General features: G+C 40.0%; 6 protein-coding genes across 6 annotated transcripts; 5 read left to right on the top strand and 1 right to left on the bottom strand.

The window, feature by feature from the left end:
* The first annotated feature begins 233 nt into the window (after positions 1-233).
* On the top strand, positions 234-1,536 carry LOC133709476 (mediator of RNA polymerase II transcription subunit 21-like). The gene is made up of 3 exons (XM_062135237.1): positions 234-630; positions 737-866; positions 1,216-1,536. Exons 1-3 carry the CDS (start codon positions 394-396, stop codon positions 1,290-1,292), a joined length of 444 nt encoding a protein of 147 aa, XP_061991221.1. The 5' UTR covers positions 234-393; the 3' UTR covers positions 1,293-1,536.
* A 370-nt stretch (positions 1,537-1,906) lies between these two features.
* On the bottom strand, positions 1,907-3,343 carry LOC133709477 (signal recognition particle 19 kDa protein). The gene is made up of 4 exons (XM_062135239.1): positions 3,193-3,343; positions 2,597-2,797; positions 2,387-2,486; positions 1,907-2,219 (listed from the first exon to the last, which is right to left on the bottom strand). The coding sequence occupies exons 2-4, from the start codon at positions 2,771-2,773 to the stop codon at positions 2,089-2,091; spliced, it is 408 nt and encodes a 135-aa protein (XP_061991223.1). The 5' UTR covers positions 2,774-2,797; positions 3,193-3,343; the 3' UTR covers positions 1,907-2,088.
* A 4,437-nt stretch (positions 3,344-7,780) lies between these two features.
* On the top strand, positions 7,781-10,848 carry LOC133710723 (ATP-citrate synthase alpha chain protein 3). The gene is made up of 11 exons (XM_062136859.1): positions 7,781-8,179; positions 8,297-8,458; positions 8,568-8,648; positions 8,971-9,022; positions 9,140-9,254; positions 9,373-9,454; positions 9,574-9,669; positions 9,832-9,933; positions 10,034-10,150; positions 10,256-10,372; positions 10,528-10,848. Exons 1-11 carry the CDS (start codon positions 7,904-7,906, stop codon positions 10,597-10,599), a joined length of 1,272 nt encoding a protein of 423 aa, XP_061992843.1. The 5' UTR covers positions 7,781-7,903; the 3' UTR covers positions 10,600-10,848.
* Positions 10,849-13,068: 2,220 nt separating this feature from the next.
* LOC133711224 (uncharacterized) lies at positions 13,069-14,782 on the top strand. The gene is made up of 6 exons (XM_062137380.1): positions 13,069-13,172; positions 13,254-13,386; positions 13,566-13,735; positions 13,979-14,195; positions 14,359-14,522; positions 14,652-14,782. Exons 1-6 carry the CDS (start codon positions 13,094-13,096, stop codon positions 14,780-14,782), a joined length of 894 nt encoding a protein of 297 aa, XP_061993364.1. The 5' UTR covers positions 13,069-13,093.
* A 744-nt stretch (positions 14,783-15,526) lies between these two features.
* On the top strand, positions 15,527-22,590 carry LOC133708793 (protein GFS12). The gene is made up of 16 exons (XM_062134317.1): positions 15,527-15,758; positions 15,889-15,980; positions 16,181-18,289; positions 18,394-18,721; positions 18,805-19,020; positions 19,169-19,241; positions 19,325-19,530; positions 19,612-19,674; positions 19,801-20,003; positions 20,114-20,225; positions 20,417-20,935; positions 21,219-21,529; positions 21,629-21,869; positions 21,947-22,020; positions 22,156-22,291; positions 22,374-22,590. Exons 1-16 carry the CDS (start codon positions 15,633-15,635, stop codon positions 22,521-22,523), a joined length of 4,959 nt encoding a protein of 1,652 aa, XP_061990301.1. The 5' UTR covers positions 15,527-15,632; the 3' UTR covers positions 22,524-22,590.
* Positions 22,591-23,336: 746 nt separating this feature from the next.
* LOC133712982 (uncharacterized) lies at positions 23,337-24,668 on the top strand. Its single transcript, XM_062139093.1, has 5 exons — positions 23,337-23,556; positions 23,773-23,841; positions 23,949-24,021; positions 24,116-24,180; positions 24,349-24,668. The coding sequence occupies exons 1-5, from the start codon at positions 23,371-23,373 to the stop codon at positions 24,421-24,423; spliced, it is 468 nt and encodes a 155-aa protein (XP_061995077.1). The 5' UTR covers positions 23,337-23,370; the 3' UTR covers positions 24,424-24,668.
* Positions 24,669-25,499: the final 831 nt, after the last annotated feature.

The following is a 25,499-nucleotide window of genomic DNA, read 5'->3' as shown; positions in this document are numbered from 1 at the left end:
TTCTCCAACACATGCCTTGTTAGGCCAAAATGTTCATTTTGGGTCCAAACAAATGCCTCATATGGTTCGTGAAGTAGAAATTTTGTTGGCAGTGCAGACATGATCGAATGAAGTTGAAGTTAAACGACCTACAAGTCTACAACTTTTACAAAGATGATTTTTTTGTGATCAATTCAGGAAATTTGATAAGAAAAAAGCAACGGGGGCCAAACAGCTGAACCGCACATACCAGCTTTGGCCAAGTTGAAAATAACCCGACCTGCAGGGAGCAGTGTGTAATTAAGCACCCTCGAGCCTGCTCCCAAAACGACGCCGCTGCCCGGCTCTTCTTCAAGTTGCTGCTGCCCTTGTTCGACTTCGAGTTCGAGCTTCAGCAAAGCAAAGCAAGCCAAGATGGACGCAATCAGCCAATTACAAGAACAGGTGAACAAAATCGCGACCATTGCTTTCACCACCATCGGAACCCTACAGAGGGACGCCCCACCCGTCCGAATCTCCCCCAATTACCCCGAATCCGAGTCAGCACCACCACCCAACCCAAACCCGAACCCGAATCCGACTGACGATGCCACCGATTTCGCGATGCAGCCCAAGCTCATGAGCGCGGATCTAGTCAAAGCAGCCAAGCAGGTCCTCAACCTTTAATTAATTGGATTTGGGTGACATGCAAAATTTTTTTTTTTTTTTTTTTTTCAAAATTAGTTTAAATTGATTTCCCATGGTTGATTTGGTGCAGTTTGATGCATTGGTTTCGGCACTTCCGCTGTCGGAGGGAGGCGAGGAAGCTCAGATGAAGAGGATTGCGGAGCTTCAGGCCGAAAACAGCCTTGTAGGCCAACAACTTGAGAAGCAACTTGAAGCTGCAGGTCAGTGTTCGAGCCTAAATATGCAAATAGAAGCACATTTTGATTTTACATTGCAAAATTAGCTCCCTTTTGATGTGGGATGAGTCCTAATTTACAATCTTTTGGGAGGTTTTACGCGAAAATTTGGAACTCAGGCTTTACGTAAGGCTTTTTTTTTGTGTAATGCCATTTCCAAGCACTGTTTGCCATTTTTGATTCATAAATGTGCTAGTTTTGAAATGTCAAATTGGAAAGGTGCTACTAGCTTATTGTTTGTTTGTTCATTTGGTGTGATCATTGTATTTAGTATTTCAGCTAAATGGTATTCTCGAGCTAACTGTTTCAGTGATTTTGGACTTGATGGTGACAGAGAGAGAACTGGAAGAGGTCAGAGAGTTGTTTGGCCAAGCAGCAGATCACTGTTTGAACCTGAAGAAACCAGAATGAAGATGGTTACTAGCTAGCATTCCTAATGAACCGAGGAGACTCTAATTGGTAGAAAAGATCAGTGTATTCATAACATAGATCTTGTGTAATTCTGTGACTAATAGATTTCGTCCAATCAATTTGCGGAGGATGATATCAGAATATGGACCACGGTTTCAACTTCAACATCATCATTTAGTTAATCCTTTTGGGAAATGTATAATGCAGAATTCTATTTTTGTCAAAGATATGCTTGCTATCCTGTTACTACTAAATCACCTTTCATTTGCGCCACCTACAGTTTTATCCAAGAGATTATAGCTGAAACACCTAAACACTTCTTGTAAATGAGCTTTGGGGATACTCTCAAGAGTTCTTTTCGTCAATCCAATTAGCCCTTGAAGCAGGATGATCTAAACTCTGCTTTCAAAACCAGGGTACTGCACTTCCAACCTCCTTCAGATTGAAGCACATTGGCAAAACCTTGAACAATCTGATACTAATCATCGCTACCACACAAGAAACAATTCTTGCATGGCCAGACTAAGATCCTTTCACAAGGTCAACAATATCATTCAAAAAAGTCAAGTGGTAGTCAGTCACTCCTCTAATCTTGTCTTGGTGAACACAAAAAGTGGATAAAACAGTATCAGTAACTTCCCAGTTCAAGGGAAATGTTCTAGACAAACCAAATAAATCATCCTTGAACAAATAAGACATGTAGTCCATGTATTTCCAACATAAACTAGCTGTACCATCTGAATGTCTAAGCTGACAAAAGTGAACACATGAAAACTAGGATCTTATTCAATGGATCCTATCTCTTTTTCTTCCCATGCTTCCCAGATTTGGAAGGCCCAGCAGTAGACGTTGATGCTGGCTCCTGCTTCTTGGTCCTACCAGGATGTCTAGGAACCAACTCAGCAACTCGAAGCATCAGCTGTTTCCCTAAAATACAGTCACAATGAAAACCAAATGTGAATAGATGAAACAAAAAGCACGTGACGTTTAAACTAAAAAATAAGAAAGTTCGAGTCCAAAACTGTGGCAACATGCTTTCCAGGATTAATGAGACAGTCGGACAATAACAGACAGTTCTATGAAGTAAGACTTACTAGTAGCAATGGCTGGATTAAATGGAGTTCCATCTTCCTTTTTGAGCAATACCCTCACTCGCCCTCTTTGAAAGAAATCACGTGGATAAGCCTTATCTATCTACGACACCCAAACACAAAACCAATAGATCAGTACAACTCACACCCACTAGTAGGCTCAATCTGCACAAAGCATGACACAAAAATAGTTGAATAGTAATACTAACAAACCTCAATAGCAAATGGAACTTTGAAATGGCTGCAGCAATCCCCAATCTCAGCACAAGTCGGATTCTCACATGCTTTCTCAAGAGCTATTCTCCTCCCTTCAGCCACAGTTTTCTTAGAATTGATGTAAACTGGATACAGCACAACCCATTTCTTGATACTGGGGAGGTCTTTGTCCATCTCTCAAATACGAAAAAAAAAATCCTACAAAACATAATTCAACAATCCAAAACCAACCCATTACATTGCTTGTCATCTTAAACAAAATCTATGAGTACAACAAACAATCCCAAACAAACTGCAATACCGATAAATTAACAAACTTTACAGACATAACCCTACATATTCTGTTCAATGCCCAAGAATTCAGATCAAAATCAAAGTGAGCATCCAAGGAGATAAAATTAAAACCCAATTGACACCCTAATCGCTCTACATCACCCACAAAAATAACCAAAGATGCAAAATTTCTTCGATTTTATAGATCATAGAAAACCCTAAACCAACAAAATTCAGATTCAGAGAGATGAAAATAGAAAGATATACGAATTAGAAAAGCAATTCGAGCTGTGAAAATTGAAAGTGTGATCTGAAATTACCAGGGGCTTCAGAAAGTGACTAGTCTGAGCGTCCGAGGCTGCAAATCTAGCTTTTGAGTTTAGACGACGAAGATTGAGTTTTGAGCCTTCAACTCGGGTCGGAGGAGGTAAGGCCCAAACTTTCAAGCCCACGTATGTTTTACATTATGGGGAGGGTAGGGTAAGGGGAAGTCACCATCCCCATCCCCTTGCCCGCCCCAATCCCCGTAATAAGATACTGGGGATTCCCCGTCCCCATCTCCATTGAGGATTAGGTCCCTGTACCCGCCCCAATCCTCGTTAATAATATTACTAATTTATTATATAAAAATTTATACAAATAATTATGGATTGTAAAATACGAAGTTAAAATCAAACATCAAAATAAAATAAATTTCTTATTTCAATCAAGAAAAATTGACATGTTGATAAAGATCTTTTATCAAAAGAATCTTCCTTTTTTTTGAACATATTTATTAACAGAATTTAAATATTGACAAAAAGATGAAGTTTACATAAATATTTATTTATAAATAATATCAAAAATATATATATATATATATATATATAATAAATAATATATATATATATATATATATATATATATATATTTCATATAATTCTTATTGGGTCGGTATAGGGATGAGAATCAAAATACCATCCTCGCCCCGTACCTGATTTCATAATTCGAATACTGGCGTTTGGACCCAAAATGAACATTTTGGCCTGACAAGGCGTGTCTTGGAGAAATTGAGCCAATGTCAGTGGCTCAAGCTATATATTGTCGACAAGTTCGAAATATATATTTAGAGGCTAAATAAAGCCTACTATGAAAGCATGGAAGCATGGAAACATGAAAAGTCAACTTTAGCACATTTTTCTACTTCGGCTAGGAGAAACCGAGCTAAACAAGGAAGGAGGGGCGGCAGACTGACCAAATGAACTTGAGATGAGCTGAAACTCTGCAGATCCATTCTAGACAGCCCAAGGATCATTTCTTATGAAGAGTGCCAGAGCTTTTTTTGAGTGGAAGGCCTTCAAACAATCAGCCCAAATTTCTACAGAAGCAAAACTGGAAAACTGGACCTGTAAGAGGTCCAGCAGCATTTCCAGCCCAACCGCATGGAATAAAGCTCTGAAAATTTGTCACGATGATCTACACTCATAGTGGAACATTTTTTATGAAGAAGTCGAAGGCTCATTCTGAAGGCTTGTTGGAGAAATAATTGAAGGAATAAAGGGGCAGAAACTGACCTAAAACCAGCTCAATATTCACATGTTCATGTTTCCTACCCACATGAAGAAAGCTAGATGCTTTTCTCTTTTTCCTTGGATATATTTTTCTTCTACAATCTCTTTAATAGATCATCACCACTTCCATGTTGCTGCACCTTCATGCTTTGCTTTCATTTCATCTTTTCTCTATCTTTTCCATATTTTACAAGTGAACTTAGATCTACTTTCATTATTTTTCTTCCACTCATCATTTCACTCTTCTTTTTCTTCCCTATATAAACACCTTCTCTTCTCATTCTAATTCACACATTCACATTCAACAACAACATCTCTAAGATGATCAAAGTTCTCTCTAGAGCAAACCTCTCTAAGAGTAACTCCTCTCCTTCTCTTTCTCTTACCGGTGATCATACTCCTAGTCCTAGTCTTCTCAGAAGCCGACTTTCAGTGCCACCAAACCCTCTGTCAACGTGCTTCGGTCCTAGTCTCCTCGGGAGCCGACGGTAGTGCCGCGACCACAACGGTTACAGAACCAGCCAAGCAAGGGTAACGCCCTAGCAACCCAGCCAAGCTAAAGTCACGCTTTAGCAAGTTCTCTCTACTTCCCGGTGGTTCTCGCTCTGCTCGATCTACAACATCGAGTATCGATTTGGTGACGCAAGAAGATTAGCAAAAGTCCTCACCACGAGGCACAAAGAATCCCACGACGAGGTTGGTGCTCTCCTCGTCCACAATTGCTTGAAAGAAGTCAGGTCAAGGGACACCCCCGACGACCGCACCCGAACGGTGCTGGCACGCCCGCGCAGAAAAGAGACTGTTGACCAGCTGCAACAAAATTGGAGCCAAACAACTGGGGATCCCCATCCCCGTTACCCGATTCCCCTGAATTTCTCTCCATTAGGATCGAATACCCGATGGGTACCCTACCCGATGGGGATTTTTGTCATCCCTAGTTTTGCAAGGGTGAGGCTATTTCCAGTTTTCCACTTTATTACTTTCTCATTCCACCCTACATTTGAATTTTTATTCAAAATTTCCACTTTTATCCTCATATTAAATTTAAAGAAAAAACAATCTGAATAGGAGGAAAAAAAGAAAGAAAAAGAAAATGTGAGAGAGAGTCCGCCTCAAACTACCGCATCAATGGTTCAATATATGCCCACCAAACCATAACTAACTTAGAGCAACCTGCACATGGCGACATATAAAAGATCCGTGAGCAATAAATGAATTCGTTTCGATTAAATCAATTGATATTAAGGCGGATCAACATAATTAAATCAATTGACTTGAGTAAAATCAAGTATTAAATGTTGTCTACTAATTAGATATCAATTGAGTTAAATTAATTGGTCAAATTCAGACATTAAATTACTTGATCAAATTCCTTAATAGTTATGATTAAATCAATTAATTAAGGCTGATTGACTAAATTATATTACGAAGGAAATACAATTAATATTGTGTCATCAATGCATTTGAAATTAGGAGAGGGGACTACAGTCAAAGAGAATAAATCACTCCTAAAATCAGAAGTCTTCAAGCTCGTGAAGAACCCTAAAGCTGCAAAATATAGTTGGTCCCTCACCAACCTCAAGTCAAAACACTCATCACGTGTCAACCCTCGTGACCATCGCGCGACTCAAGATCAAGCGTCAATCGCCTTTGAGTTAAACATACCATCAAAGATAGAATTAAAGGATTACTAAAAAATTGTAACTTGCACTTAAATTATTAATAAATTATTATATTTTTGTACACGTATCTGCATTCTATTTGTTTTTAGATTTTCGTGTTTACACTTCTCTTTCTCTTCTTCTCTTTTTCATTCGTCTCTTTGTTTTCTTCTCTCTTGTAGTGATGGAGATGAGAAACAGGATTGCATCATGCTCGGAGGAAATTTCAATTCAAGTTTAGAGAGAAAAAAGTGAGATTGACTTCTTATTGAGATTTTATCATTTTAGAGCAAGTCCACCGGTGTAGTTTTGACCGGGCACCAGCAAGGATTAATGAGGTGTAGATCGGGCAAAGAGAAAATCATCCCTCCACCGGCCCAAACTTGCCCAGCCAAGGTTTGCCTTTTCATGATCGAGGCCAAGAAAAAAGGCAAAACCTTGACATATTTCCTGACCCAGGCTCGCTGGCTGCCAGCTCGGTAGGTACCTATCGTGGCTGACGTCAGCGTGTTGTGTGGAGAGAGAGAGACGCGACGAAGGACGATGATCGGATTGGGTCTGATTTGCTCTGCCTGGGGTTGCTTCGATCTCGGCCTAGGGGCAACGGATGGGCGGGCTGACGCCACGGAACGGCTGGGCCACCTCGGGGGCGCCGGGACCGTGGCCGGAAGACGCCGGAGGAGGGAGAAAAATCCGGGTCGGGTCAGAAGAGCCGGGTCTGGGGGAGCGCGAGAGAGAGAGAGAGAGAACCAAGGGGGGAATGAAAAAAAGAAAAAATTTCGTCCTTTGAAACAAAAGGGAATTTTTTTTTGGGCTATTTATAGAAAATTTCCAGATTTCAAAAATTCATAATAAATTCATACGAACTCCGAATATTGCGTTCCATATATGAACGAGATCGTATTGACGAGCTCTACAACTTTGATGAAGAAAGTTTTCCTAAATTCCGAACGTATAAAAATTCAATTTTCACGACCTCCTAAATAACGTTTGTTTCGAAAATAAAAATCGATTAGAAACCGAATTTCTCGTACAACAACTAAATAACGTTGTATTGTACTTATTCCTAGTTTTTCATTTATGTAAGAAAAAATCGATGAACAGTTATGAACAGTCTTGACTGGTCAAGAAAAAAAACGGGTGGAAACCCATGTCCAGTGGCAGTGAACAGTTACTTGACTGGTCGACGCCTTGACTTTTTGACCTTGACATTTCTTGACTACGGGTGAACTTGCTCTTAGTAGCGGGGACCTATTCAAGATAGCCGCCGGTCATGGAGAAGTGCAGTTATTGTCGACAGGGATGCTGCAGTCACAGTTGGATTGCTGGGGTATTTTTGTTATTTTTCTTTTCCTATCTTTTAAATTTTTTTTTTTCTTTATAAGGACCCTAAAACCGAACATTTAAGGGTGAAAAATTGAATTAAAGTGCAACATGAGAAATTCGTAGGGCGACAATAACGTCCTCCTCCCTTTTACAATTTGGGCTTGAATGGAGGTTCTGTGTTGCATCTTCCTTGTAGTTCCCGCCATGGAATGCACCTACCACGGCTGGTGAGAGACACGTGGCATGACATGCGGCACAATGATAGATTCTGGGCCAATGGGCCAGCGCGTGTGGGGGTCCCGAATTGTAAATGCGCGTGCGGGCCACCGTCTAATACTCTAATCCAATAACCCCAGAGTAGGCGAGGTTGATGCTACTATATGCCAGCACACGCTACTGTCAACTATATCGTCAATCCTAATCGACTTTCATCACCACCAGCCAGAGATCAGACCCGACCCGAGTCAGAGGAAGCGTGATCGGAGGGGCCCGAAATGGCGCGGAAGAAGATCAGAGAGTACGATTCGAAGAGACTGCTGAAGCAGCACTTGAAGCGAGTAGCCGGAATTGACCTCCAGATCAACTCGGCTCAGGTGACGGAGGCGACCGACTTCACCGAATTGGCCAACAACGAGACATGGCTTTCGTCGACCAGACTCGTCGTCAAGCCGGACATGCTTTTCGGGAAGCGCGGGAAGAGTGGCCTCGTCGCGCTCAATTTGGACATGGCTCAGGTCGCCGACTTCGTCAAGCAGCGTCTCGGTAAGGAGGTAAATCATCATCATCATCTATTGATCCGATCAATTTTTCGTTTCGCGGTGAATTTGAACTTTGGAATTTGGAATTCGGAATTGAATTTTTTGTGCGTGTTGTGTTGTGGGAGAAAGGTTGAGATGGGAGGGTGTAAGGCGCCTATAACGACGTTTATAGTGGAGCCGTTTATGCCTCATGATCAAGAGTTTTACCTCTCGATTGTATCCGAAAGGCTCGGGAGCACGATAAGCTTTTCGGAGTGTGGAGGTATTGAGATTGAAGAGAATTGGGACAAGGTATTGCATTTCTGTTTGCTCAATTTGTTCTATTTTTTTTTTTTTTGGTTTGGATGTTACTGTGTAGGTGTTAATTGGTGATTGTTTGTATGTTTTTGATGTTTTGTAGGTCAAGACTATTTTTCTTCCATCCGAGAAGTCTCTCACGAATGAGGCTTGTGCTCCGCTGATTGCTACTCTTCCACTGGAGGTGTGTCTCTCATTGTTAAGCTTGAAATTCTGTTGTAAAATGAGTTAGTGATCATACTAGAATGTGGACTGTTGAGTGTCAAGGCCAAACCAAAACCGTACTGCTTCAAATTTTACCTTTTGCACAGTCTTTTAATTAAGATATCGTTTTATGTTGAAGTCTAATAGAGTAAAGCACCGAAATTTTTAGGTATATTGCTTGTTCTTTCATCATGTTAGTGTATTTCTCTCTGATATCAGCATTTTATTTCCCCCATACATTGTCTGAATCAAACTTTTTGGTTGTTATTAAGACATCTGCCTAACGTATACTGCTGGTACAGGTCAAGGAGAAAATTGGAGATTTCATAAAAGCCGTATTTGCTGTATTTCAGGGTATGCGATGTCTAGAGATAGAAATTGATTGGTTTCATTCAGTGTAATACTATGCTTATTTCAGGGTAATGTGCCGGCACTCCCGATTTTCTGATTTTCTTTTTGTTCTCTCTGCAGATTTGGATTTTAGCTTCCTGGAAATGAACCCGTTTACCTTGGTTAATGGTGAACCTTTTCCATTAGATATGAGGGGGGAGCTAGATGACACTGCGGCTTTCAAGAACTTCAACAAGTATGCTTCTGTAGAAGATTTTAAAATCATTTAATTCTACCTGTTTCTAGTTACTATTTTTCGTTACTATGCTTTGTGTTTTGACTATTTTTCTTACACATGTGTAATGCTTTTTCAGATGGGGTAATGTGGAGTTTCCACTGCCTTTTGGCAGAGTTTTAAGTCCAACAGAAACATTTATTCATACTTTGGATGAAAAGGTGCAAGTTTGATATGTCTTTGGATGAGAATTTTTGCTGCATTAGATATTATGATCTGGTTCAATTTTCACTGTAAGCGTTATGTGCTACTAATGCTAGGTCGCACATATATATTGCAGACAAGTGCGTCCTTAAAATTCACAGTGCTGAATCCAAAAGGACGCATCTGGACCATGGTAGCTGGAGGTGGTGCAAGCGTTATTTATGCTGATACTGTGAGTAGCTTGTTATGCTTTAGAGTGTGATTTCTGAATGAAAGGATGAACTCATCACTCATGGCTCTTTCTTACATCTGTTATTTGAAATTTTGAATATTGGGAACCATTGTGCTTATCTCGTAGTCCTAACCTAATATTCTGGTTTTATATCTTAATTAGGTTGGAGATTTGGGTTATGCATCAGAACTTGGAAACTATGCAGAGTATAGTGGAGCTCCAAATGAAGAAGAGGTGTTGCAATATGCAAGAGTAGTGATTGATGTGAGAAGCTCTCTCTCTCTCTCAACTTGATGAGTTGCAACCATTATATGCATTATGTCACATATTTGCTAACTGGCAATTTAATTCTCTTGTATTGCAGTGTGCAACAGCAAATCCAGATGGTCGTAAAAGAGCTCTTCTGATTGGAGGTGGTATAGCTAATTTCACAGATGTTGCTGCTACATTTAATGGAATTATTAGAGCGCTGAGGGAGAAGGTAATGGCACATTTATATATCAAAGATCTATTTTGTTGGTTTCATTTTATTCAGTATATGAGTATATGCCTAGATCTCAGTTTATCTCTATTTCTGACATCAAAGGAATCCAAGCTCAAAGCGTCGAGAATGCATATTTATGTAAGAAGGGGTGGTCCAAACTATCAAACTGGTTTGGCAAAGATGCGTGCATTAGGAGATGAACTTGGTGTTCCTCTTGAGGTATGCGATGGGCTTCTGGTTTCGGCATAGGATATCACTTCTAATATTAATATCTTTATTTGGTGAAGTGATGATAATTTACAAGCTCTCAACTGCAAGCATGATATTGTTTCTGAATGAGCAGCTAAACGGACGTTTCTTTTTTCTTAATGCAGGTTTATGGGCCTGAGGCAACTATGACAGGAATTTGTAAGGAAGCAATTGATTGCATCATGAGTGAATCATAAGAAGCTTCTTTTGTGAATCTTTGTAAGAAAATTGTGTATTGTGGTTGGGAAAAAATAAAAATTGTGTGTTCTGAGTTTGTCTTGGAATATGGGACTGCAAGTGAATAATCTCAACTTTCCAAGACATGCATTTCACAGATTTCCTTATGCTACTTTCATTATTTGAGGATCAAGACTCAGAAAATTGCACAAGCAGTCAATTACCATGTTTTAAATGTATTGTTTGAATAAATGGTTGCATTCCCACTCCCTCTAGTATTTCATGAAGTGCGAGTGTCACTAATTGGCTAAACCAATTCCGGTCCCGTTCCCCTGGGATTATTTGCTCAACAACCGTCCGATTTCAATCGGACGGTTGACATGTATTTAAATTTTTTAGAGATGATACATGTCAACCGTCCGATTGAAATCGGACGGTTGTTGAGCAAATAATCCCTGGTCAGCAGCTGACCAGGGGAACATCACTGAACCAATTCTATGGTTAAATTTAATTTTTTTTTTACTTTGTGGTGGCGCCGCACAAGTATCAGATCTGAAGCTTGTTGTCCCACGTTGGAGTGTGACTTTGCTAGAGTGTATAGGGGTTTGATCAGCATTTTCACCTATATTGCTAATTTTTTTAGGTGGGATGCCTAAATTTCTTCATCATATCATTGATTACATTTAGGCCATGTTTGGTTCGCGGAATCAGAGCCTTGGGAAAGGAAAGCCGTTCATTTTCTTTGTTTGGGACAGCAAAGAAACGGAAAATGGTTCCCAAAGGAAAGGAAAATAGGGGGAAAATGGTTCCCCCCACCCACCCTAGGATTCACTTTCCCTCCCAGTTTCCTGTATTTATTACGAAAATATATGATCATATTCCTGCCATTTCCAAAGTTCATAATCAAATTGAAAACGGTCTCTCTCTCTTTCGAGAACACTAAGCTTGCGGCGGCAGAGGCAGCTCTGGCCAGCCCTCGTCCGGTGGCTCTCCGGCGTCGCCTTGATGTCGTGGTGATGCTGCCGGACGGGCGACACATGGTGTAGCCCTTTGGGATCTTTGCTTATGGTTTTGATAGGTAGTTGGGCCTATTCAGATTGAGACAGCTTGGGGCTGGATGTTTCGTGCGGCGGCGGCTGGGTTTCATCATGGCGGCAGCTGGGTTTCGATCCGGAAGGCAGCGGCTGGGTTTCGCTCCAAATGGCAGTGAGTGTGCGACCCATACCGGGTTAGGGTTAAGTTCAATCTGTGGTGCGGATCGTCCCTTTCTTTTGGGTTGGGCGCGAGATCGGAGGCGGTGGCGGCGAGGCGAGGCGGGGTCACGGCGGCGTTCTGGAGCTTGAAGGCTTGGGGCTGTGGAGAGAAGATGGGTTGGGCTTCGCTGTTGGGCCTTGGCAGGATATCCTTTAGGGCTGCTGTTTATTGCCCTGGGCCTTCACTTTGTCTTTTTGGGCTAAGTGTTTGGACCTAGGGCTATAGATTGTTAGTAGTCTTTGCTTTCAATTACCCTTTTCTAGGGACTATGCTTGTTAGTTTTTCTTTCGGGAGCTAATGAGTATAGTTTTACTCGGTCTATTACTATGTCCTAGGTTATCGTAGTAATAGGCTTGCTTTTATAAGTGAGCACTGGTTGTCTAATGAATGGTCTAGTCCCTATGTACCATGTGGTACCCCCACAACCTCTTGTCTATCTGCAAATGGTAGCGGAGGGGTATGTAATGGCCATTCTGGCCTGAGATTTATTAATGACAATCATTTATCGATTGATTAAAAAAAAAAAAAATTTCCTGCCATTTCCAAACATTGGAAAGGAAAATTGATGGGAATTGCAATTTCCCATGCCCGTGTGAAAAGAACAAGGAATTGATTTTTTTTTTCCTTTTTTTTCCGCGAACCAAACGAGGCCTTAGAGTATGAATGACAAAAGACACACATTTGTCCACGAATAAAAGACTCCCATAGATATACATCTTCGCCAGTATATATATGTTGTTTTTTCTCGGTTACTTGGGCTTAAATTAAGTCCAATCATATCTGGTTACTTGTTAATCAAGAAACCTCATTAGGACTCCCTTACTGTTCCAAATCTTCCTAGCTTTATTCTATTTGAAAACTTTCAGTTAGGTTTCATTTATTCTCTCTGATTTTTTTAAAGCTTTTTCCGGCCGAGTTCCAGTCCTGCAATGGCTTCCTCGAAGGTTGTTTCAAGGTTATCGTCCCGATCATCACAAAGCCTCGGGCACAATCTTATCAAGACATAGACGGACTCCTCCAAATTCTCTTCACTCAAATCGAGCTTTCACTCGGAGGCATGCTCTACAGTTCGACCTGTTGCTCCCACCTCAAGGTTATCGATCTCCTTCTCTTTCACATGAATTCACATCTTTTGTATATCCAAGAAGGATTAGGAAACGTTTTTGATGTTATATCTTTTATTTTATTTTATTTTATTTTAGGGTTTATCATTTGTCTTAACTGATTAGGTTACCAGTAGAACTGAGCAGCATAAGATCAATGATGCCATTACAAAGTTCTGCGGCTCTGGCACGATGGATAAGTTTTTGCAGTGACAGCAGGGAATTAGTTCCTCAAGGTGAGCAGCTAGAAATGCAGGCAATGTTTGAGATTTTTTTTTGTTCCCCTTTGATCTTGTGTTGTCTTGATTCACTTGCAGGCCCGCTAGTTTCACGCTCATCTTCGGCTAACCCTCCAAAACACTTCAGTATGAAAGTAGAGTCGTTTTCGTTACTACAGAAAACAATGGATAGATATGAATCAAAGGAGTTTGAGGCTGGAGGATACAAGTGGTAACTAATATAAATTTAAGCATGAAAACAGTGACCTATTTTCTGTGCATATATACTTTTCCAAATAGTCATTTCACAAACTATCAAAATTAAAAAAAAAAGGAAAAATAGTTCTCAATCAATTTTATTTTTTGGGGAAATGTTTTGAATCAAAATTTGATGTATCAAGTTAAACACAGGAAACTAGTGCTCTTCCCAAATGGAAACAGGGTGAGAAATGGGAAAGACCATATTTCCCTCTACCTTGAAATGGCTGGATTAGAGGCAATTAAGGCCACACTGCATGTATTGGTTGATTTCAAGTTCTTTTTGCTTAATCAGTATAAGAAGAACTACTTGGTTCTTGAAGGTACTAAATATATATATATACACACACTCTCTTGATCCTCTCTCTATATATGTGTGTGTGTGAGAGCGCGCGCACGCAAATTAATCAACTAAGGCACACATATCATGTCTTATTAATACAATACTTATAATTAACATTTTATTGATTGCTTCATTTAGAGGAGAAAAAAAAAGGAGAGGTACTGTTTCTATCGGACGATTGTTGGTGGTATGGCCGGTTTTGATCAACTTATCTCTTTGAAAGATTTTACAAATGGTTATCTCTATGATGACACATGTGAGTTTCGAGTGGAGGTCTTTGTTTCTGAAGAAACAAGAAGAGATAGATTAGGGCTTGTATCCATGTTCGATAATGGTGTTATGTACAAGCATGTTTGGAAAATTCCTAACTTTTCCAAATTAGATGGTCCATGTCATTCTTCAGAACCGTTCCCTGCTGGAGATCAGAAATATTGCGCGTGGTACTATACTACATCTTAAACTATATATACACATATATGCCTTCTTAGTACATCTTAAATTTCTCTTGAAGATAAACCCATCAAAGTACCTTTATCAAGCTATATAAAGGAGGTAACTAATTAAATAATATTAATTGGTTTTATATGTTGGTTAATGTTGCAGGAAACTAATGCTGTATCCCAAGGGTACTAGCACCAGTAGTGATTATCTTTCTCTGTTCTTGGTATTGGATAATCCAGCTGTCCTTCCTCCTGGCTCTGAAGTATTTGCAGAGTTTACATTGCGAATTCTAGATCTGAACTGCGGCAAACATCATTCTCTTAAAAGTAAAGTTGTCCTATAGCTAGTTCTGAGATCGATCAGCTATAATACTATTTAGGATGGCATTTCTTTCTTTGTTTTCTCAATGAATTGGCATTAACTGATAACTGCTACTTTTGTTCCGGTTGATGTAGGTGAACAGTGGTTCAGTGCCTCGAGTTGGTCTTGGGGATGGGATGAGTTCCTTACACAGAGGGCCAAGTTTTTCAAGAAAGATCAATGCATTGTGGAGGCAGAAATCACTATTAAAGGAATTTCTAGTTAACCCAGCTAGATATATAGATTTGAAGCCGTTGGCAACTTGGCATAACTTTCACTGCGTCTCATAATAATTTCGACTTGTGGTTTACTGGAAGCTTTCTGGTGTTATAATTTAGTTCCAACCTCTCGTTCTAATCAGTCTCTCCTCTTTTAAGATGAAAAATTCACTAAACTAAACTCAGATTTCTCTATGAAAGTTGCATGTAATTAATGTATTTCCTGTTGTAATTTTTTCTGTGGTTAATTTGGACTTTGGAGTTGTGTCTAAGACATATTTATATATCTAGGTTGACTTGGGTGGATGATAGCGTGGGATAAATTAGAATTTGGTAGAAATTTCTCAACGGCGGTCTGTAGCTTTTCCTTTCACGTTTTCCTCAAGTTAAACAGATGTAAGTAAATGAAGAATTTGTTAAGGAATTTTGTCTTGTAGTTTCATTGTTGTAAGTTGTTTATTGAAAAAAAAAAAAAAAAGAGAGTATAAGAATGACAATAATGCGACACATGCACTAATTGGGTTGGTTAAGTTGGTATGTGTTTATGGTTAAAGCCCTAATTTAAGTTCGATCTCGACTGTTAGCAGTCCTGTTTTGAGTACGTGTCCTACGTCAATCCTTTAGAAAATCTTGAAAACAAGTTGAAGGCCAAAGTGAACATTTGGTAAAAATGTAAAAGTGTGGACTGTAATTAGCAATTACTTGGGTCTTTTTTTCTCTTTTTCACCTTAGTAAACTCAGTCTTTTACCTATCGATCAAAGGCTATGGAGCAGTGCACTGGTAACAGCAAAAGCTCCAAAGCAATGAAACCCAAAATTGAAATCTTGAAATTGAAGAACTGAAGAAGAAGCTCAAAAATGGCGCACCAAATGTGCTTCGACTGCCTCCAGCGCCGGATTGAGTCGGAGTTCTCCGGCAAACTCGTCTTCATCCACGGACTCTCCGATTCCGCTTTTCCGTTCGGCTCAAACGCCGTCGTTCAGGTCCAAGTTCAATTCTTTACCCCTCTCTCTCTCTCTCTCTCATCCCTGTGCATTAAGTACCTTCAAAAGTTGAGTGCTTTTTTGATTTGTTGAGAAAGTTGAGCACTCAAATTTACTTGGGTCTTTGCAGTTGTCTAGTTCAAGTGGAGAAGCTGCTTCAGCTCCTCAATTCTTGCTCAAGTATCTACCCAGTCATCACCAGGATTGCTTGACCAAATTTGTGTAAGACCCTCATCAATTTTTCAGCTTTAATCTCATTTTAACTGTTCAATTTCTAAAACAATTTTAGAATAATAGTGTTTAAGATGACGTTGCTACCACATTGCTTGTGCATAGTTGTGAATGAAATTCTTTGTCTAGTATTAGATGTTTAAGGATGAGAACCGATTTGGATTTTCGGATTTTTGCCGTTTTCTTTTCAGGGATGAGTATATACTGGATGATGCTGGTGTAAATCGAGATGGAGAAGAAGTCAGTTCTGAAATATGCACTGATGAAAAGCCGAAATTGGGTTCTTTACCGACTGAGTCGCGGTGTTTATCAAATGGTGGGAAAGCATTGCCACAGAGTTCTAATTGTAACCATTCGACTAGGTTTTCTTGCTCAAGGGTAATCAGTGCGTTGGCACCGGTTACTGAAGTTGGCCTTTCTTCAGACTCCATCGAAGAGCTTGCTTCCAGCTTTTTGTCTGGGTCTATGGAAGATCACATATTGAACTCATTTAGTCTCTTCATTGAAGGGAAAGCTTCGGGAAGAGATAGTGTCAACTTTCTTAATTTACTTGGGGTACCATCATTTGATGAGAATCCGTTTCCTGGCTCCTTGAGGCATCCGAATATCGCTCCCATACTCGGGATGGGTAAGACATCTGGTTATATTGATGTAGTTCTTCCCAAAGCTCCATACACCTTGGAAAACATTCTCCATTATAGCCCTGATGCCCTAAAGTCTGATTGGCATATAAGGTTTCTAGTGTATCAGTTGCTCTCAGCTCTAGCTTATATTCATGGTTTAGGGGTTGCTCATGGCAATATATGTCCGTCCAGTGTAATGCTTTCTGAGTCATGCTGGTCTTGGCTGTGTGTATGTGATAAGCCTGGGTTAGGGTTTAATTCAAGTTCAAGAGGTAATGGGAATACAATTACTGCACCTGAAAAGGTTGGTTGCTCTGTACCAGGTTGTCCTTCTCAAGGTCTTTATGCTGATTTGAAGCTTTCCCCGTCTATAGACTGGCATTGGGACTTCAATCAGTGGTGGAGGGGTGAGATTAGTAATTTTGAATATCTACTCATCTTGAATAGATTAGCTGGGAGAAGGTGGGGTGATCACACATTTCATACAGTGATGCCATGGGTAATAGATTTTAGTACAAAACCTGATGAGAATTCTGACGCAGGGTGGCGGGATTTGAGTAAGAGTAAATGGAGGTTGGCTAAAGGTGATGAGCAGTTGGACTTCACCTATTCAACCTCAGAATTCCCACATCATGTTTCTGATGAATGTCTTTCTGAATTGGCTGTCTGCAGCTATAAAGCAAGGAGGTTGCCTTTGAGTGTTCTACGTATGGCTGTTCGCTCAGTCTATGAACCTAATGAATATCCTTCTACAATGCAAAGACTCTATCAATGGACCCCTGATGAATGCATTCCGGAGTTTTACTGCGATCCCCAAGTTTTCAATTCACTTCATGCTGGTATGACCGACTTAGCTGTACCTTCATGGGCAGGTGGTCCTGAGGAATTCATCAAATTGCATCGTGAAGCATTAGAAAGCGATCGGGTTTCCCGCCAACTTCATCACTGGATTGATATCACCTTTGGTTACAAGATGTCAGGTCAGGCAGCTGTTGCAGCAAAGAATGTAATGCTCCCTTCTTCAGAGTCCATGATGCCAAGGTCAGTGGGACGCCGTCAGCTTTTTACTGAACCTCATCCTATGCGTCGATGTGCAATATGGAAGCCATGTGATAGCACCAATGAGTCAGCTTCATATCAAGGAGAAATGAATGAATTAAGGAGCGAAAGTTTTGTCCTATCTGACATGGCTTATTTGCAACTATTAGAAGATGCATCAGCCTTTTGCGAACATGCTATGGAATTGAGTGCCCTCTATGGGTACCATCTCGAATTTGGCAAGGACATTGCTCCTGTAGAAGAACAATCGAGTGAGAATGTTAAGAAAAGCATACCTCGATCATCTGACACTAAGAAACACCAGTGGTTGCCATTACAAATTGATACAAACGATCTTCTTGAGCATATTAAGGTGGAGGATGAAGGCTCCACTGGATATCAAGAGCTATTGCTTTGGAAGCAGAAATCATCTTGTTTGAAGACATTTACTGAAGATGTTGCAAGGGACATATTTTCTATTGGTTGTCTCTTAGCAGAACTTTATTTGAGGAGGCCACTTTTCGATCCAGCCTCACTGACCATGTACTTGGACAGTGGTCTCTTACCTGGACTAATGCATGAACTTCCTCCTCACACCAAATTACTGGTTGAAGCATGCATTCAAAAGGATTGCATGAGGTATTAGTTCTCATTTGTCTGTTTCAAATATGATAAAATATATTACTCGGAATTGTGAATACAAAGTATCGGGCTCATACTCTATTTGTCTGTGATTATATTAGGAGGCCATCAGCGAAGTCTCTTTTGGAATCACCTTACTTTCCTTCTACAGTCAAGGCATCCTACTTGTTTCTTGCCCCACTCCATCTTCGGGCTAAAGATGGATCCTGCCTCCATTATGCTGCAAACTATGCAAAGCAAGGAGTCCTCAAGGCAATGGGAACATTTGCAGCTGAAATGTGTGCTCCTTTTTGCTTATCACTTGTGGTGATTCCTTTGTCAGATACTGAAGCAGAATGGGCTTATACACTACTAAAAGAATTTATTAAAAGTTTGACACCTAAAGCAGTAAAGACAATAGTCTTGCCTGCTATCCAGAGGATTTTACAGGCTAGTTTTTGAGCTTTATTTTGTTCACTTTTGTGGAACTTTCTTTTTAAACTTCTTGTTGCTTATGGAGGTCTTTGTTTCAGACTACAGGTTATTCACATCTAAAGGTTTCTATTCTGCAAGACTCATTTGTACAAGAGATATGGAATCGGGTTGGCAAACAAGCATATCTCGAAACCGTACATCCTCTAGTAATAGTGAACTTGAATGCTGCTGCTCATAAGAGTTCAGCAGCTGCTGCTTCCGTGCTGCTGCTCGGCTCAAGTGAAGAGCTTGGTATTCCTATTACTATTCATCAGGTTAAACTTCATCCCAGAATTTGTGTGTTGTGACTTAATAGAATAAACATTAAAATTTCCCATGCATCTGTCTTAACACAGACAAACAAACACTTCAGAAAAGTATTTTTCGCTGGGATTATCATGCTAACCATCAGTCTTTCCCCAGACAATCTTACCATTGATCCAGTGCTTTGGGAAAGGTCTAAGTACTGATGGAATTGATGTGCTGATCCGAATCGGTATGCTTATTCAATATAATATGATATGACGTTTCCTGGAATTCATGTTCTTCTTGTAAGCCTTTTATGTTTTCAAAATTCAGGTGGTCTATTGGGGGAAAGCTTCATAGTCAGACAAATGCTACCATTGCTAAAACATGTAGTTCGTTCGTGCATTGACATTTCACGTATGAATAAGCCTGAGCCTGTCCACAGCTGGAGTGCTTTCGCTCTTATTGATTCTTTAATGACAATAGATGGCCTGGTTGCATTCTTGCCAAGGGAGGTGGTTGTAAAGGAGCTAATTGAAGTATGGAATTTGATTCTTGTATAAATTTAATTTGCAAACATAGGGGTGTTCTCCGAAATAATAGAATCTTGTATTATGCAGGATAGAAGTTGCCTGCATGTTCTGGTTCTTATGCAAACAAGTTTGGAATATAAAGTGGTTCAGGTGATGCACGTGCATGCAAACACAGTTATTTCAAAACATAACCCCCTCCAAATTTACCCTCCATGCATCACATATTAGCTAGTTTGTTTTAATTTCCAATTACGCTAATAGGTCTCTATTTTTTAGGTTGCTGCCACAACCCTTATGGTTGTTTGTCAGCGGATAGGACCAGATTTGACGGCATTACATGTTTTGCCACAACTGAAGGAGCTATTCGATGAGCTTGCTTTCTCACCAGAAACTGCTAATACATCTACTTCCCCCGGCAGAAGGTCGAAGATTTCAAAGCTAAAAGACGGGGCTCTGATTGAAAGTCGTATGGACCTTGCGTGAGTGCCTTTCACCGTTCATGTCACCTTGTTAATAACCAATGCTGGAATTTAAGTCGTAAATTCTTGTCTTCCTTAAATATATGTTGAACTTGTGAGGATGTTGACAGGTTGCTTCTGTATCCTTCTTTTGCATCCCTTCTTGGGATAGAGAAGCTTCGTCAGTGTTGTGCAACATGGTTATTACTTGAGCGATATCTTCTACAATTTCATAATTGGAAGGTACTCTAGGATTATGCTCTTAACTATGGTGTTTAGTATTTACAGTTTTTCTTTCCCATGTATTCTCTCTCTTCCTTCTCTCTCAACTTCCTCCCAACAGACACAGATACACACACAGACACTGACATATAAGCACCCGACACAATACCCACACCTTTTGGACTTCATATTCTGAACCTGTCATGATTCAGTGGGAACACACAGGAGAATTGTCGCGAAGTGGTTCAGACACTATACTCAATAAAAGAGCATACAGAAAGGGCTCAACTCCTGAATACAGTCCTGCTAAGCTGTTGCTTAATGGGGTTGGATGGTCAATTCCGCAATCTCAAGGAACTAGAGGTGCCAAAAACTTGATGCCTCAGAAACGGTTTCATGCAGTGCATCAGAGTCCAACAGAAATGCATGCAGCAGCAGCATCAAATTATAAATATGAGCCCTGGTTTTGGTTCCCTAGTCCAGCTGCTAGCTGGGATGGACCTGATTTTCTTGGGCGTGCTGGGGGTGTGAAAGATGAACATCCATGGAAGATCAGAGCATCTGTTATACACTCCGTCCGTGCTCATCCTGGAGCCTTAAGATATTTAGCCATCTGTCCGGATGAATCCACGGTTTTTACTGCAGGGATTGGTGCAGGCTTCAGAGGAACTGTTCAGAAGTGGGAGCTGAGTAGAATTAATTGTGTATCTGGATACTACGGCCATGAAGAGGTTTGCTTATCCTATTATTTTACACTTTGTTGTCTTATTTTTATTATTTTTTTAATTTTTAATTTTTCTTTTTTGCTGTTGCACTTAAATTGAAAGTTTGAAACCTTCTGACTGTATGATTACTAGTATTCACACTGAAAATTGTTCTCTTGCCATGGCACTATCAGGTTCTGAAGTGCATGATTAAGACCCGAGTTCTTTTAAGGCTTTGGATACTTGGGGTTATTCTCAAGTCTATTATCCTTTTTTCTTTTTGAATTTTTTTTTTGTGTGTGACTCTTAGGTTGTGAACGATATTTGCATCTTGTCGTCTAGTGGAAGAGTTGCTTCCTGTGACGGAACAATACATGTCTGGAATAGCCGAACAGGGAAATTAATTTCAGTATTTTCCGAACCATCAGTGGATTCTGCACATATTGCAAGCCCTCCATCTTCTTCTTCTAGGGCCAGTGTTGACCAGAGTAATATTCTCAGTCCCAATACAATGTCCAGTGGAATATTGACTGGTGCATTTGATGGGAGCCTGTATACTTGTATGCATCAAACTGAATTTGGTGAAACGCTTGTTGCTGGCACTGGAGATGGTTCTCTGAGGTAGATACATAGTGTTGCACCGTTATCCCATTACATGCTGATGTAGATGAGAAAATGTTAATGCAGTTTGGGTTTCTAATGTTTTCCTGAATCATACAGGTTCATTGATGTTGTCCGAGGGGAAAAGCTGCATCTTTGGAAGGGGAATTATCTGGAGTCAGGCTTTCCTTCTATTGTTTCTACCTTATGCTCTTGTGGGTCTGACAAAATGCAACCAGATGGAGCTTCTTCACCATCTTGGATTGCAGCTGGAATGAGTTCTGGCCATTGTAGGTTATTTGATGCAAGGAGTGGAAATGTTATTGCCTCTTGGCGGGCTCATGATGGATATGTTACAAAGGTATTTCAAAAACACTGGAAAAAAGCTTCGCTTCTGCTTAAAAGTACTCGATACTAATATACCATATATTTTTTCAGTTGGCTGCACCAGAAGACTATTTGCTTGTATCGAGCTCTCTTGACAAGACTTTAAGGATTTGGGACTTGAGGAGGTATTTGCAGAAATTTCTTTACTATAATAGCTTATTTGTTGATACAACATTTTGGTCATACTAGTCGCATTATCCAGCTTCCCGGAAATGCTATTGCAATCAAGGTCTGATTGAACTTACGAATGCCTTGTGCAGGAATGTGCCGTCTCAGCCCACAATTCTTAGAGGTCATACAGATGGTGTATCTGCTTTCTCTGTATGGGGCCAAGATGTTATTTCAATTGCCAGAAATAAAATTGGACTGTCTTCTTTATCTAAATCCCCTGATGATGTAAACAACAGCAAACTCATCACCATTTCATTCAAATTATATTCCTCTTTTCACTTGCAAGTACTCACTTCCATTTCAACAGGATGGACAGCAGGCCGTTACATGTCAAAGGCTCTACATGGCAGACGACGGAGCAAGAAGCTTTTCAGTGTTATCAAGCATAAGCATTTTACCCTTCTCGAGGTTGTTCCTTGTTGGGACAGAAGATGGTTACCTAAGAATATGTTGTTAATCCCACTTTGCCAAAGATGACCTTTGATATTATCCAAAAAAAAAAAAAAAAAAAGATGACCTTTGATATTATTAAAAACTATACTGTAAATTCTCTATCCATTGTATTGATTCATTGTGATTTTGCTTCCTAGGTGGGAGTGAGTGAAGGGGTGAGGGAATCTAGAACACTAGATACACATTGTAAATTTGTAACTCATCGATTGTAGTTAGAAACCGGGAAGTAATTCTTTATGTATACTTCCTCCAAAGCCAAGTTTTATAAATCTAATTGAGATTTAGTTCATTGGTATTTACCTCTATCAATCCTGTTTCACGGCTTCTTTTTTGCCCTCAGAGTTTGTTTGAGATTGCTTCGATCCAAAAGCGCTTTTGAAGTCATTAACAAACAAAAGAATTTGCAAAGAAATAGAATATTTGTTGAGTGAGTTTCATGAACCATCCCAAATATATGCAGCAAGTAATTTTTAAAGAAATGTAAAGAAAATAGGAGACTAAACGACTTGAGCATAAAAAACTGGTGTAATTATGGCAATGTCTGCCAAATGAGTGTTGGTTAGATGGTAAGTTGGTAATTGGTATAACAAACACTATTCGGGGCAGGTACGGGTATGGAGAATCCCAAATAGAATATATCGGGGAGAATGACTTCGGAGACGGGAATGGTATTTTGATCCCTAGCCCCTACCCTCCTCATTGTCATCTCAGGTTGGGGAAAAAAAAAAAAAAAAAAAATTGATGCAAAACGACGTCGTGGCACGCGAAATCATTGAAAAACAAAAAACCCTTTAAAAGGGTAGGGTAGGAGTCTGAGTCGAGAAGAAGGCCCCAATCAACTGTAACTAGTAATGGCTCACGGAGATTCGAGCCTGGGTGCTTTAAGCTCTTCTCAAATTTCCAAAGAAAAACAACCCACTGATCCCACCTACAGCAATGGAGACGACGACGCTGGTGGCGTGCAGATCACGTGCTTCACTGAGCTTGTCCATGATTCTACTACCCTCCACTTCCAAATCATCCGCCTTCCAAAGCAGGTAGTTGCTTCTTCTGCTTCAATTTCTTTTTCTTTTCTTTTTTTTACATCGAAATTGGATATCTGCCCAAGTCAAATTTAGGCAATTTAGATGATCAAGTTGTTGACTTTATTGACTAGGAATTGCAAAACTAATGTGTGTGAAGTTCTGGGTCAAGAAAAAAATCAAGGAAATTTTGCAGTTATGGTGAAATTTTCTCATTGTTTTTGAGTGTAGATATATGCATGGATTGGTTGCAGCTCTGGAAAATTGGGGCATTTGTATGCAGCAGCACCCACTCGACCTGTAAGTTGGTAATTTTGTTACATATATTTTACCGTTTCGGACCAAACTTTTTACTGTAAGTAATTAGTAATCATTGTCTTGCTGATTGATGACCTGCACAACAACAGAGTACAGTGAGTGTGACATCCATACTCGGTGGGAGTTCTGATAATACAGGGTCGGGCATTGCTCGGAGATTGGGTAAGTTATCGATCTAAGATAAAGTTGGGTTTGATTTTTTATAACTTTTTATCCCGGCTACAAGGGCCTGACAGTCCGAGTTCTTTTTTCGCAGTGTCGAGGACTGGACTAAACATAATTCTGGCTTGCAACATTCCTAAGAATAATCCCATGATTGAGGTTTGTGCCCTTTCTATCTCACACACATTCAGAAACACATTTGAGCATGAGACTATCTGTGTGTGTTTTATTTGTCCATCTGCACATATGCAAGACTAGACTATTTACGATACGCTTTGCTGTATTTGTTTAACTGGATCAGTTTTGCCCTTCTTTTTGGGATTTCAGTTGGATGCTGAGAAGTTGTTGGTTCAGAAGCTACTCAATCTTGGGTACATAAGACCAAAGTCACAAGGATTGTAAACCTGTACGGATGCTATTGTAAACCGACTATTTGCAGAGTAATGTTGTCCTTGAACAAGTACTAGTTAAGGATCAAATTTTTTGTTGCTAATAGATAAGTGTTTCAGCCAAATAGTATGGCATTGTGATATCTACCAGGAATGCAATGATGCACACAGTTTTGCAATATTTGGTGATTTGGTTCTGAAGTTGTAGATTCTTATCTTGATTGCAAGGTATTTGAGAAAGCAAGTCAACTTGTGAGACTTTGATCATTTGCGATTGGATACTGGTTGTTTGGGATTTGTCTTGGTTGCAAATTATATTCAGGAACCCTATTCCTACAAGGGCTTTAGCTCCTATATAATACACGCTCGCTATAACCCTTCTTCGATTGCTTCAAACTTTCAACCCAGAGAGAACTAATTCTTGGTGCCACCGTTGGTGTTACTGCCGAAAGATTGAAACCCTTCTTCGATTGTTTCAACCTAGCTAGATCGAGAGAACAAAGTCTTGGTGCCACCATTGGTGGTACTGCTGAAAGCCCTCAAAAACTAGTTAAAGGTAATGCAGGGTTTTAGCTTATAGAACCCGTAAATGTTTATGGAGATGTAGTTGTTGTAAATCACGTAATCATGAGAGTTAGGCTCGAAAAATTCGATCTCCGTAAAAATACCTCTAATTCTTATAATGTCAGGTTACTTGGTAATCAAGAATTCTCATTAGAGGAACTCCTAACTCTATAGTGATTCTAAGATTATTTATTTTTCACCTGCAGGTATCTATATATTTTCCTCTATAAAAATACATACCTCTCGAGTCTCCATACCTAAAATTCTTTTCAGGGTTTGTTCTTTGTTTTACTATATATATTCCAAGAGTCATTGGTCGGCACCGCCATTATTTGAGACCTTCGAGTTTTAACCACAGACCCTTCGAGTTCTCGATCGTTTCTTGCCATGGCTATCGTAGTCTCTGACCAAGATGCAGGTAAGATACTCTCTCAACCTAAAGGAAATTTTATGACTACGGAGTGTACGTAAGGGTCAACTCCGCAGACTTAAACGCCATATATGAAATTTTAGAGTATCACTCCG

Source organism: Rosa rugosa, chromosome 5 (assembly GCF_958449725.1).
Source record: "Rosa rugosa chromosome 5, drRosRugo1.1, whole genome shotgun sequence".
NCBI lineage: Eukaryota > Viridiplantae > Streptophyta > Magnoliopsida > Rosales > Rosaceae > Rosa > Rosa rugosa.
The sequence above is the reverse complement of the archived record's forward strand: the minus strand, read 5'-3'. Positions and strand labels throughout refer to the sequence as shown.